Source organism: Eublepharis macularius, chromosome 4 (genome assembly GCF_028583425.1).
Source record: "Eublepharis macularius isolate TG4126 chromosome 4, MPM_Emac_v1.0, whole genome shotgun sequence".
Taxonomy (NCBI): Eukaryota; Metazoa; Chordata; class Lepidosauria; order Squamata; family Eublepharidae; genus Eublepharis; species Eublepharis macularius.
This window is the reverse complement of record NC_072793.1, coordinates 101,279,938-101,293,392: the sequence shown is the minus strand read 5'-3', so window position 1 is coordinate 101,293,392 and position 13,455 is coordinate 101,279,938. Positions and strand designations below refer to the sequence as shown.

The window sequence follows — 13,455 nt, the reverse complement described above, 5'->3', positions numbered from 1 at the left end:
TAAAAATTTTTCTGCACATTTGAAAGCAGAATGCTGCAATACTATTCTTATCACCCTTTGCAACAGAAAGCTTTTCTAGATCTCTAGCCACCCTAACTGCCCTACATAACTCAGTAATCTCTCTAGGATTAGTTCTTGGATACTTGCCCCTCTCCCCAAAGAAGAGTGAGCCAGTGTAGTCTTCATTGGGGATTGGGCCTCTTATGGCAATTGGAATGTCAGAAAATTGAACTGACCTGCTCACCACTAATCCACTGTACCCCACTGGGCCTGTCATCAGAATTGCTTACTCATCATCTTCTATCAAGTTGAACAGGTTCAGGGGCCCAAGAGAGAACTGCTGCACAGGGAGACATGGATCTCATATGTGAGAAGAGGAAAAGTTCAGAGCCAAAGCAAAATATTTTTGCATCTCATCTGATTTCAATTTTGATGGCTTTCTTTAAATTATTCTGCTTGCTGTTGTGTTTTGAGTAGAGTGGAGACAGCAGGGCGGCGGGTAAGAGGCTTCTGCAAACATTTGCATGCAACCTCAACAGGCTGTTGTGGAAACAGCTTACCCTCCAAAAACAGACACCATGCTGTTCCCCTGTGATACCTTCTCCCAAACACCACATTACACCATATGGAGGTTTGCATTTTGGCGTAAGAAGTGTGAAGATGCTGAACTCAGGATTATGCCACTTCACACCTGGATTAATTTATCCGATAGGAGAAAACGTCCAGAGTGACACACAAGCTTTCAGACCCAGCTAGATCCAGGTCAAATCCCAGATGTGACTGGGCTGTGTCTCTTTCAGAAGGCTTTGATCATGCTTATGTTTCATACTCATTGAATGGCTTTAGATCATTCTTGCCTCACCCATTATAGTTTAGTAATAAGAGTCCCCTGTGTGCGTTCACACACTATAGTAGGAAATAAGTGCATAAAATGGTAACCTTTCTGGGTCAGACCCATGGTCCAATTAAGCAGTATTGTTTCTTTAGCAAGCACCAGATGCCTCCATCAGAGAAACCATAACAAAGCATTGAACAACAACAGAAAACAACTTAGTTCCCTCTGGTTCATGGCAGCCTCTCTCATACGGTCCCTGACAGTTTTACTTTTTTTGTTGTTTGACAGCTGCGGCAAACCAAACAGTTTTAGCTGACTACAGGTATTTCATGATATTTTCCCTTCCTCTAGGAATTTATACATTTGCTAATTTAGAACCCAACATTAAATATGCATAAGCTAGAAGTACTTTTTTACTAGGAGATACTTAAAAAAAACAACTCTGTACACCTTGCAATTAATTTATTCTGCCATTTTGTTGCCTTTTCCAATTCTGTGTGTTTTTCATGGAAGATCTTCCCATGCTGAATGTTGTTTGTATCATCTGCCAATTTTTGCCTTCACATCCTTTTCAAAATTGTCAATGAACGTGCTGCAGGGAAGCCCTGCTATGTCCCTATTTTAATTGTGAAATCTATTTACTTGCATCCATTTTTCATTTCCTAGCTTGCAAACAGCTACACTTTGATCTTTTATAACCCGACTACAGCCCTCAGCACATGTTCAGTGAATCTGATGAGAGAGGGAGCATAGCAGCGTCCTCACTTATACATACAAGGCCTATAAACCTAATTATTGTATACACAGAATTCTAAGCACACATGCAGCTGAATGCTATGAGGGAGAGCCCTGCCATTGCAAACCTGCCCCTCTCCCATTCTCCTTACAAGAGTTTCATTTGAATGGGGCTAGAGTTCACTGTGAACATTTTTATATTTATCAGTACACTGAAATGTTTTATTTTGTTCCACCTGTTTGCAGACTAAGTAATGTTGACTGTCATTTCAAGTACTGACAACATATTTTTTTTAAAAAAGACATAAACAGACTGATGCTCCAAGTCCAGCTAGCACATGACACCCATTAGCTTTGCAAAGGCAAAGCAAGAAGTGTACCAGTTCCTCTGGTCTTTTTGTCCTACAAAGCCAGAGTGTACAGGGTTTGTGGGGAGTGGAGTTTTTTTTTTAATGTTAAGTTCCTTCCCTCTGTCATGCTGTTTGGAGCCATTCCCAGTCATTAATAACTTGTGAATAAATACTGTCTGCATTTGATATGTTGTATATACTCTCCAATTCTTCTCTAAAACCCTTTCTTTGAGCACATTGCACACCTGTGATGACTGAAATCAAACTGAAAGGGTTACAATGTTAATATATAATACTGAGCGGCAGCTACATATTCACTAACGTGCACTGGGCCCTTCGTAATCTCTGTAATTTGTGCCACAAACATTGGACAGAACTCTTGCAAAGAATGAACAGAGGCTTACAGGACAATTTTTAAGCATAGTCTGCCATCTGGTGGAAAACAACTGGTGATCTACTCCCTGCTCAAAATAGTGCTACACGACGACAAAATTTAACACATTATAGGTTTTTATATCTGAATAGAATTCAGTATCTGCAACTGTTTTTGTAGTAGATGCACTGTTATATTTTATTATATATTTCTGACCTTTTGTCACCTAAAACAGTAAATAAGAGTTGTTGAACGATTTCTAACATTTCCAAGTCTGAAGAACCCCATAGCTCCATCAAGCAGGAAGCAATTAAAAGAATGTTCTCTACAGAGGCTCTGGGGGCACAGTTGCTATCAAATCCCCAAACCCTAATAAATACGCTCCTAGACAGCTTCCCGGAGAAGATGGACCAGCATTCAGCATTTGATTAGAGTTAATACTATCTCCAAGATCTTTCAGTTTCAACTATGTAACTCCAAACAGTTGGGTAGCAGCCCTTTCCCATTTTTTGCAATTCTAAAACTTATACCGAAGGCAAAAAGTGGATCATATTCTGTAGTTTCTTGATGTGAAAGTGTGTTAGGAAGATACACACTGACCGCAGTTTACCAGCAGATTCAACCAGATTTTGGCATAGACCTTCCTGATGGGTGTGCCCTGTGAGATTTCAGATTTCTTTAGCGGGCCATGCTATCTGCTCTACTCTAGTTTTATTTAGCCTGCTTTCTGCACATGCTGTTCCTATACTGGAGTCCAGCAACTGTCTGACTATGCCACATCTTGCAGCCTTGCTAGCAGATCTTCCCTATTACAGGAAGCAGCTTCTCTGGCAGCATCTGAAATATAGAGAACAGAACTTCATGTGACCACACAGTGTCTACTTTTTTCTCAAGTTAGAAGGCAACTTTATTAGGGGATTCAAACAGCACGTTGCCATTTCTCAAGTTAACTCAATGGCTATAGTAATACCCCTTTTGGAAGCACTGGTTCGGAGTACAAGCTGGAATTAAAAGAACAGTAAAATAAGGTGCTGATGTATGCATAGATGTGGTCCCATTTTCCAAAGGAGATTCTTACCCAAAGACTCCTGTAATAAATAACTCATACTTAAGTTATAGAGCCCTTGATCTGAGAATCCTACGATTGTAAGCAAGGGTGTCTAAAACAAATTTCTCACATTTTTCTTTGGGCTTTTAAAGTAAGCTGAATTATTGTGTCTATCATGAGACATGGAGATTTGGGGGGGGGGGGAGACTGTAAATGTAGTCGAAAGCTTCTTGGTATGCTTTGGTAGATGATCCTTTTATCTACAAGACTCATAGTGCAATCCTGTGCACTTACACCCTGCTAAGTCAATCGGTTTAGAAGCGTGTAACTCTGCCTAGCATGGCAGGGTCATACTAGCAGTCATGCTTGTCAAATCAAAGAATCAAATCTTTCTTCAAACTAACATTCAGCCCCCAAGCAGTTAATAGAGAAAGAAATATATTTTCCCTGCTTCCTAAGTGCCTGTTGATGTATGATGCCAGATATCATAAGCATAGTTCCTAGGGAATGCAGTTGCTATTTCCTGATGCAGTAATCAAATATAAAAAGAGCATGAGCTGCAAAAATGTACCTAGAGGTGAAGAATGTGCTTGTAATGTAGCAAGACATGAAAGATAATTCCCAAACAAGTGGGAACAACAAAGAGGGAGAGATGAGATAGGGGAGCTTGAGTGAAATATGGACGATCTGGAGGGCAGCCTCCATTTCCATTCCAAATGAACAATTTTATTTAGTGAAATTGCAGACACTGTGGAGGCAGACAAAAGAGCTGGAGGCATTGGCAGACATTCTGAAAGCAACTCAGAAACCATTCATACAATCTGTGGGTCAGGGGAGAACTCAGGCACACTTAACTGGTTAATGGCTATGACACTGGCTGATATGAAGCATCTCCCCCCCCCCCCCCCCACACACACACTACTGTGCACGGAAATGCTTTGTGACCAATCAGCCCCTTCTACTCTTAGATGCTAAGCCCAGGAATAAGGTCAGTCTTCAAACACATCCCTTTCATTTTGTGTAGTTTGAGAGTTTGCCTCAGGCCTAGGAAAGATAGAGGTTTCCACTAATAGAAGATAATTCCAGTCAGGAGATGTAGTTGACTTAAGAATATTCTTCTACACACAACAAATAGTTGCCTTGCGGAACTTGCTGTCATGGGATGTGGTGATGGCCAGTAGCTTAGATGGTGATAAATGGGCTAAGACAAATTCACAAGGACAGATCCATCAGTGACTGCCATAATTGCAGAATAGGACTTCCACATTTAAAGGCAGTATGCCTCAGTTTGGCTTTTGCTGGAGTGAAGAGCAGCAGGCATAAGCTTTGGCCTCCATACCATTGCTGTGGGACTGCCAAGCTATCCAGTTATCAAAGGCAGGAAACAGGATGCTTATATTTTCTTCTGAGAGCAAAAAAATGATGATCAAGTAACACCCTGATGGTCCTCAGTGGCTCCAGCAGTAACCTGCCTATTTAGCAGTAATACTCAACCTACAGTGTACTGGGTTAAGGAAGGCAAACCTCCTCCAAACATTTGATGCATCTGACGGGGAGAGCTGTGGTTATCGAAGGCTTATACTACATTGGAATTGGATGGTCTGGTTGTTTTGCTGCTACAAACCAACACGGCAAACTCCTTTGAAGCTCACACAAGCCAATTAATCTCCACACCAAAAGGAGATGTTTACATTTACTAGCAAAGGAATGTTTTGGTTGCATCCTCCCTCTCCCCCCCTAATTGCATCTTCTCTCTCCTCCCCTCCTCCCCCCTCCTCTTCTGTATTTGACCAGTTTCTGTACCATGCATCTGACGAAGAGAACTTGATTCTCGAAAGCTTATGCTACAATAAAATTGGTTAGTCTTAAAGGTGCTACTGGACTCTTTTTGATATCCCAAAAGGAAATCAATTCCCTCACATGCTGGACACCTAGCTGTCCAAAGCTTTTGCCGCTGCTGCGTAATAACAACAACAACATTCGATTTATATACCACCCTTCAGGACAACTTAATGCCCACTCAGAGCGGTTTTCAAAGTATGTTATTATTATTCCCACAACAAGCACCATGTGATGTGGGTGGGGCTGAGAGAGCTCCAGAGAGCTGTGACTAGCCCAACGTCACCCAGCTGGCTTCAAGTGGAGGAGTGGGGAATCAAACCCGGCTCTCCAGATTAGAGTCTCGGCACTCTTAACCACTACACCAAACTGGCTCTCATGCAAGGCTCATTCATTCAACTCATTAACTCAGCTTGGTATTTGTTAAGACAGCAGTTTAATAGAAACTTAAGGCAGTGTGCCACAGCCAACAACTCTGCTGTTGACTTTCAAGGAACAGAAATTTGCAGAGACTGCTTTCCACTGTGGTGGAGGGATGGGTACAAATTCAATGGCCACATTAGCAGCTGTCCTCCCTCCAAGGATTTGCCATATTCTATGAACCCTAGGTCATTTAAATAGTAGGTTTCCCTTCCAGCCCCATTTTAGCACCACCATCTTCCCCTGGAGTATCTTGGATAGTAATTGATGCCAGTTTAACAATGGGGAATGTGAGGCACAAAAAGAAACGGTAACTTGTCCAAAGCTGTAAAGCATATGATCAGTAGAGCTAAAATTAAGACTGTTTTGTGATGCCTGGGAGCTCCAAAATTGTTTTGGATTGTTCTTGGACTGTAGAGCTTGGCATGTGAAAGCCATCAAAGTAGCTAGGCATCTACAGGAGGTGCCCAAATAGAGAAGAAAGCATGGTTATGCCTACAGGTTAAGGCTTCTCCGGTTCCTCCTATTACCTTTCTTTTGGGTCTGGTAGCTGGATAGGCCACAGTGAGAAAGCTTGGGAACTTTAAACCTAGTACAGGAACTGTGGAAGTAAGGATACTTAGGACAAGTGTTTCAGTAAGGGGCAAGGAACTAGTCACAGTCAGGTAAAGAACTCAGCTTTAGATGTGGCAGTATAAATGTCTAAAGGCTTAAACATGCTTTATTGGTGGTAGCACTCAGGGATGCTGGAGTTCCACAGTTTGTCCTGGGATACCAACCAGACCTAATCAAGTCACCAGTTCTCAGCCAGAACATTCTAAGGTCTGTCTACATCCCCTAGGAGGGGCCCGTGTCACAACAGGAAACAACATAATTTTTCAACTCTCTCTCTCTCTCTTTGGTTTCTATGCCTTCTTCCTTCAGACTGCTGCCTTTTCCTCATAACTGCAGCTCAGATCTCTGCTTGTAGAGGTGGAACACTGGCCAGCGCTGGGATGAGATGGGCATAGATCTCAATCCCACGAAGAAAGACCTGCTCATTCAGGAATTCATTGTGGTCATGCAGCAGCACAGGGGTACGGTTCATGGGGGAGAAGCCAATTGCTGGGTGGCCTGCCTGCAATACAGTGAAGGAGAAAAAAACTATTATAAACAAGATCTAAGCAAAGTACTAGAGAAGTCACCAAGCAAGACAGGCACAGAAAATAATACTTGTACTCACTGCTCTGATATAGCGGCTGTCTGTGGCAGCAGGAAAAATCTCGCACTTCAGTTTCATGTTCCTGACAAGACAGAGACAGCATGACAAGAAGCTCCCACTGTTGAGTTACCCTTTTCTCCTGCTCTGGTGTTTAATGGCAGGACCATCAGACAATGGGCATTTTCACAATGGAGTCAGGGGTCCCTCTTAGGAAAGAACAGGAACGACGCCGGAAAGGTTCAGGTTAGTGGGCAACTTTGTTGAACTTTATATAGGCACTGAGGGGAGTATATTCTGAATGCCTTGAACATCATTTCCCACCCCCCCTGCCCAAACTGACATTGCCTCCTCTGTGTCTTGCAGAAAAAAGCCACCAGCCTTAACATGGTCCTAAAGGAATGAATATTAGAGTGGGGAAGATACGGTGTATCACTCACATGTCCTTGCAGGTGCCACTGAACACCTTCCACCAGGGGTCAGATTCCTCTGTGGAGGTCATCGACTGATCTGTGTATTTCTAGCCCAAAGAGAAGGGTAGAAGATAAAGCTTGGAGGAGGCAGCAGTGGAGCATCCACAGTGCAGCACTCTGTGGCAAGGGCATGGCAGAAGTAGCAGCAGTCGTGCAAGAAAATGAGGGGCACAGTGCAGAACAGAAGGGTAGCCATTTTGAGATAAAAGACCCAGGGTGGAGAGACTGTGGCAGCAGTAAGGAGAAGAGAGTCAAAAAGCAGGAACTGATCAATACTCCTAGGTCTATGGGACAGCAACAGGCTGCTGGAATGCTCCCTCATCTCTGCAGTTACCTGGTGGAACTCATAGGTAACACCTTCCCCAGCTGCCCGGCACCAGGCTGTGAGCTGCTCCTCAAATGCCTATAAAACAAATCATGGAAGTATGAGTGATTCTTGAGTGAAGATCCCAATTTCAATCTACCTTGTAACTCCACATGCCTCTCAATTTATCCCATAATCTTCTGCTCTCCTTCTTACCAGTTCTTTCCACACAACTGCACTAAGCAGATGCTTCACAAGCAGTAGCTTTAATCATTGTCCCAGGCTGGCTTAGGGCCACGCGAGAACTCTGATGATCCCCTTCATTGGTTGCTCTAGAGAGGTCTCTACTACTTTCTTGCTGCTGCTGTCTTGCATTAGGAGGAACGACCTGCAGCTACTGCTGCATCTTAAATAGATCACAGGACAGTAGAATGGGATTGGCCTTCAAGGCCTCAGGACCATCCTTCCAGTTCTCTCAGCCATAGCCAATCAGGCCTCCATGGCCAATCAGGATGATGCCACATCATCAACTGCAACCAAGGCAAGGAGAGAGCTTTCTTAATGGTCCAAAGTATTTTGTAATACACTTTCACCATTTATTTTTTTTTAATGTGAAGGAGCCTGGGAAATACAGCTCTATGCAATATAGTCCAAGACACATTCTGGGCAGCTCCTAGTTGGCACATCTCATAGAAAGAAAATTGGTTATTTCCCTACCTGTTTCTCTATTATACCTTTAAATCCACTGTGGGTGGGATGCGGATGTCAAAGGCAGCAGACATCTCACAGGGGACCACATTGAAGGAGATGCCCCCATTCAACATGGTTAGGTTGAGGGATGTTACATCACCTAAGGTAAGGTGCTTCTCTGATTTCAGCCTGTGTGATGGAAAGGACAAAGACTTTCAACCCACTTTGGAAAATTTTTTGCACCTTTTTCCTAAATCCCAGAGGCTGAAGAGCAGTCCAACAGCACATTGCAGGGCACAAACTCATTCTTCCAAGCATCTGTAGAAACCACAGGTATTTGCAAAAGGCAGAGCAATTAATCACCCTATCCTGCTTTGCTGTGTTAAGTGGCCCAGAGCTGGACTTAGGGGGTTGCTCCTGGAATTGGTGGAGGGGCTGCAAGGTTGTTTGGTGGCTGCAGCTGGTGAAGCTCTTTGGGATTTTCTGGAGTCAACTGAAATTATATTGGGGCAGACCTAGCCTTTCGAGGCTGGAATTGGGCCAATGTATGGCCCCTTAAATAAGTGGAGGTGCACCTGATTATTGAGGGGGTGGGGTTGTGTTATGATTGAATTAAAATTTTATATTGAGATTAACTAAGGGCAGCTGGGTCAGTTGTGTTGTGTTGTTATGGACAATGATATAGGGTGGAGCTTGTGAAGGGGTTGCGAGGGAGGAGACTGGACGGGAGTTGGGGATCCCAGTGCTCTGAGGGCAGGGGAGGTATGGCGGTGGGATGCAGGTCAGAAATGGAAGGCAACAGAGACGTGGCAGGGCTCAATGTCCTTCCAACCTGCATCCCATCCCGAGGCATGCTGGTTGTGGGGCTAGGACATTGAATCACCTCCCTCCGACACTGCTGTTGTGTAATGCCAGGTCCATTAATAACAAGACCAAAAGGATTTATTTGCGGCAGAAAATGTGGACCTGGTGTGCGTGACTGAGACCTGGGTGAGGGATGGCGAAACAGTCGCCTTGAAAGAGCTGGCCCCCTCAGGTTTCTCAGTCCTTCATCAGTCCCGGACGGATGGGTGGGGTGGCTATTCTCATTCGAGAGTTTTTCTCCTTCAGGCCGCTCCCTGCACCAAAGATCACTGGCATTGATTGTGTTGGACTGACGTGGAAAGCTGAGGAAAGTTTGGCTATCTGCGTGGTGTACTGACTGCCTAGCGCACCAGCAGTTACCCTGCTGAGCTTATTGGAGGCAGTGGCAGGATGAGCCTTGAGCAACCTCGGCTGTTGGTCCTGGGTTACTTCAACCTCCATGTCGATGATGCCGCCTCCTCGCAAGCTGTGGACCTAGTGTCTTCCATGGCAGCACTAGGACTTTCTCAAGTTGTTTCAGCTGCCACGCATAATGCGGGCCACCCGCTGGATTTGATCTTTGGAATGGGGATTCATGTGGACCTTGGTGCTATAAAAGCAGAGCCATGCTCGGACCACTCTGTCCTGAAGGCTCCCCCCTGCATAAGCAGCGAGCAAATTTATGCTCGCCCGCGGAGACTAATGGATCTAATTGGGTTCCAGAATGCTCTGCGGGATCCAATGCCCCCTGGCGGTTTGTTAGATGAGCTGGTAGAGGACTGGCATGGCCATCTCTCTGAAGCCATTGACGAAATCATTCCCCGTCACCCTCTCCACCCCCGCACCAAACTAGCTCCTTGGTATACGGAGGAGCTACGACGGATGAAGTGGGAGCTGAGATGGCTTGAGTGAGGGTGGAGGCAAAGCCATGACGAAGAAGCAAGATCATCTTATAGAGCGTTTATGAAAGCCTATGAGGTAGCTGTGAAGGTGGCAAAGGAGGATTACTATGCCACCTCCATAGCGTCTGCAAGCTCACGCCCGGCAAAATTGTTTCAAGTAGTTCGGTCCCTGATCTCCCTCTCAGAGGGAGTCCACCAAACTGATAATTCGGTTATTAGCTGCGAGGCTTTTGGGAGCTTTTTTGCAGGTAAAGTCTTATATCTCCGCTGCGACCTGCCTGCCACGGTTGATACAGTACAGGAACTGGAGACCCCTTGGCTGTCCTCTGGGCAGATCTTAGATCACTTCAGTCTGGTCTTCTATGAGGATGTTGACAGGATCCTGCAGCGGATGAGGCCCACTACATGTTCCTTGGACCCTTGCCCTTCGTGGCTGGTGAAAGCCAGTGTGGATGGGCTGAGGGCTTCACTGGAGGCCATTATCAACTTATCTTTGAGCTCTGGGGTTTTTCCTGGGGCGTTAAAGGAAGCTGTGGTGAAGCCTCTCCTGAAAAAAACAACTTTGGACCCCACCGACCTGTCCAGTTACCGCCCAGTCTCGAACCTCCCGTTTCTGGGTAAGGTGATTGAACGGGCGGTGGTGGAGCAGCTGCAGGCTTTCTTGGAAGATGCATCAGTCCTGGACCCATTCCAGTCTGGCTTCCGCCCGGGCCATGGGACTGAGACAGTGTTGGTCGCCCTCGCAGACGATCTCTGTAGACATCTGGATCAAGGCAGGTCGGCGCTGTTGGTGTTATTGGATCTTTCGGCAGCGTTCGACATGGTTGACTATGAATTGTTGACCCACCGCCTTGCCGATGTGGGGATACGAGGGACTGCCTTAAAGTGGTTTGTCTCTTTTTTCCACGTCGGGGACAGAGGGTGGCACTAGAGGAAAGGGTGTCTGCATGCCAATCATTGGTATGCGCCGTCCCCCAGGAGGCGATTCTCTCCCCATTGTTGTTCAATCTGTATATGCGCACCCTTGCCCAGCGGGCATGGAGTTTCGGACTGGGTTGTCACCAGTACACTGATGACACCCAGTTGTATCTGTTGTTGGATGGACGGCCTGGCTCAGCTCCAGAAGCCCTGATTAAAGCTTTGGATGCCGTGTCTGGTTGGGTGAAGCAGAGCAGACTGAAATTAAATCCCATGAAGATGGACGTCATGTACTTAGGTCATGGGACGTTGGAGGGGGGGATCCAACTTCCAGCCTTCGATGGCGCACCACTTGTGCCCGTTTCGTCGGTCAGAAGTCTTGGCATGATGCTGGACTCCTCTTTATCAATGGAGGACCAGGTCGTGGCAGTTGCCCGGTCTGCTTTTTTCCATCTTCGGCAGGCCAGGCAGCTTGCTCCCTATCTCTCGACCAATGACCTGGAAACAGTGATCCATGCAATGGTTATCTCCAGATTGGATTACTGTAACTCGCTCTACACAGGGCTTCCCTTGAGTCTGACCCGGAAATTACAGTGGGTCCAGAACGCTGCTGCCCGTGTCTTGATGGGTGTGCCTTTCAGGACACATGTAACTCCAGTTCAGGAGCAGCTACACTGGCTTCCCATGGAATTCTGGATCAGCTTCAAGGTTTTGGTATTAACCTATAAAGCCCTAAACAGACTGGGACCAGCATACCTGAGGGACCGTCTCTTCTCATATACTCCCCGGAGGGTGCTGAGATCAGCCGGTAAGCACCTACTGGTGGTCCCTGGCCCCAGGGAGGCTCGATTGGCCTCAACCAGGGCCAGGGACTTTTCAGTTCTGGCCCCAACCTGCTGGAACTCTCTGTCTGAGGACACCCGGGCCCGCCAAGATCTTGTCTTCTTCAGGCGGGCCTGTAAGACGGAGATCATAGAATCATAGAGTTGGAAGGGGCCATACAGACCATCTAGTCCAACCCCCTGCCCAGTGCAGGATCAGCCTAAAGCATCTCTAACAAGTATTCATCCAGCCTCTTCTTGAAAGCTGCCAGTGAGGGGGAGCTCACCACCTCCCTAGGCAGCTGATTCCACTTTTGAACTAGATGTTCCGCCAGGCATATGGTTGAGGCCATCAGGGTTTCCACCAAATGAGCCTCTCTCCCTGTCTCCTCTATGTGTAGGGGGTATTGACCATCTACCCCCCATATATAAGCGACCATGCATGGTTAAGCCGCACCTCCATCTCCGTCAGATGTTACATGGTTTTTATATGGTGAGCAGGTGTTTTATTAGAAAGCTGTGTTAATTTATTGTGATTTTATCTAGTATATTTTATCTTCTGTTGTAACCCGCCCTGAGCACACTTGCAGGGAAGGTGGGATATTATTATTATTATTATTAATAATAATATCCATAGAAAATGGTCTCCAGAAAACACCTCTCTCTCATATGATAACAGTACCTTGCAAGAGTGCTTGACACATACACATACCCTGCTTCAGAAACTCTGTATCTGTCCCAAGTGCGGCTGAAACCACCAAAGCATCTATCGCCTCCACTACACTGCTGTTGGAGCGCTGCTGTTGAATATTAAACCTGCACCTTAGCTGCAGTGCTCAAATTCTTCAAGGCATGCACCAGTAGGGCACACTGAATAGTACTAGAATTAGAACTTAGCCTAAAATGCCCTTGTAAATAAAAAAAAATCTACAAGCAGTTCTGAAAACAAACTAAAGACCAGATAAATAGCAAATTATAAATGAAAAACAAATAATAAATACACCATATAACTAATTTGCAAGCAGGGCTGCCATGAGTCTTCATAATGATGTTGCATAGCATCTGTTCCTAACTGCTCAAAATGCTTTTATTTAAACATTGTCTCAGAAATGTTTACAATCACTTTGCCAGGTTGGTCATTATTACTACCCTACCAGTGGAAGACAGTGGCTTGTCTGCAGCCATCTGGTGAATTTATGGGATCTGAACCAGAAATTTAGGTGTATACTTCTTAGGGATTATGCTACACCAGTTCCCAGTCTCATTTTACAAAAGGATAAACTGAGCAACAAATAAATGGAGATGTCTTGCCCAGTGTCACACAGGGTATTAATGGCAGTTGCAGGAAGCAAAACTTCCATGTGCCTTTAGTTAGATAACCATTGTTGATTAAAGAGCAGCCAGCGTTATACATTTGATGAAGTGTGTGGCTGCAGAGGAAGGGCCTTGGCACAGTCAAACAGTTTCATTTCTGAGTTGCCAAAGCACTTTCCCCACCTTTTTGATGCTTCTGCAGACAAATGCAGCTACTCTTAATGGTTTGAGAGAATGAAACTAAGCCCTGGAGAAGGTCAGGGAAATGCAATCTGACTTACAATACAGGTTTTCTCCTCACCTTTGTTTTTCACGCTCTCTGAACTCTAGGAAGGAAGTGATTACTCTGTGCTGTGGATAGGAAAGTACAAAAGTTAGCTCAAGAATCATCC

General features: G+C 45.4%; 1 protein-coding gene across 4 annotated transcripts in view; it reads right to left on the bottom strand.

Annotated features, from left to right (window-relative positions):
* Positions 1-6,295: 6,295 nt before the first annotated feature.
* Positions 6,296-13,455, bottom strand: part of ACY1 (aminoacylase 1) — a 30,206-nt gene continuing 23,046 nt past the window's right edge. For all 4 annotated transcript variants that reach the window (XM_054978355.1, XM_054978358.1, XM_054978359.1 and 1 more), the window contains exons 10-15: positions 13,365-13,414; positions 8,310-8,454; positions 7,606-7,674; positions 7,239-7,318; positions 6,823-6,883; positions 6,296-6,717 (exon numbers count right to left, since the gene is read on the bottom strand). In XM_054978355.1, the coding sequence (XP_054834330.1) occupies positions 6,553-6,717; positions 6,823-6,883; positions 7,239-7,318; positions 7,606-7,674; positions 8,310-8,454; positions 13,365-13,414 (570 nt within the window). In that variant the 3' untranslated portion in view covers positions 6,296-6,552. The remainder of the gene's footprint in view (positions 6,718-6,822; positions 6,884-7,238; positions 7,319-7,605; positions 7,675-8,309; positions 8,455-13,364; positions 13,415-13,455) is intronic.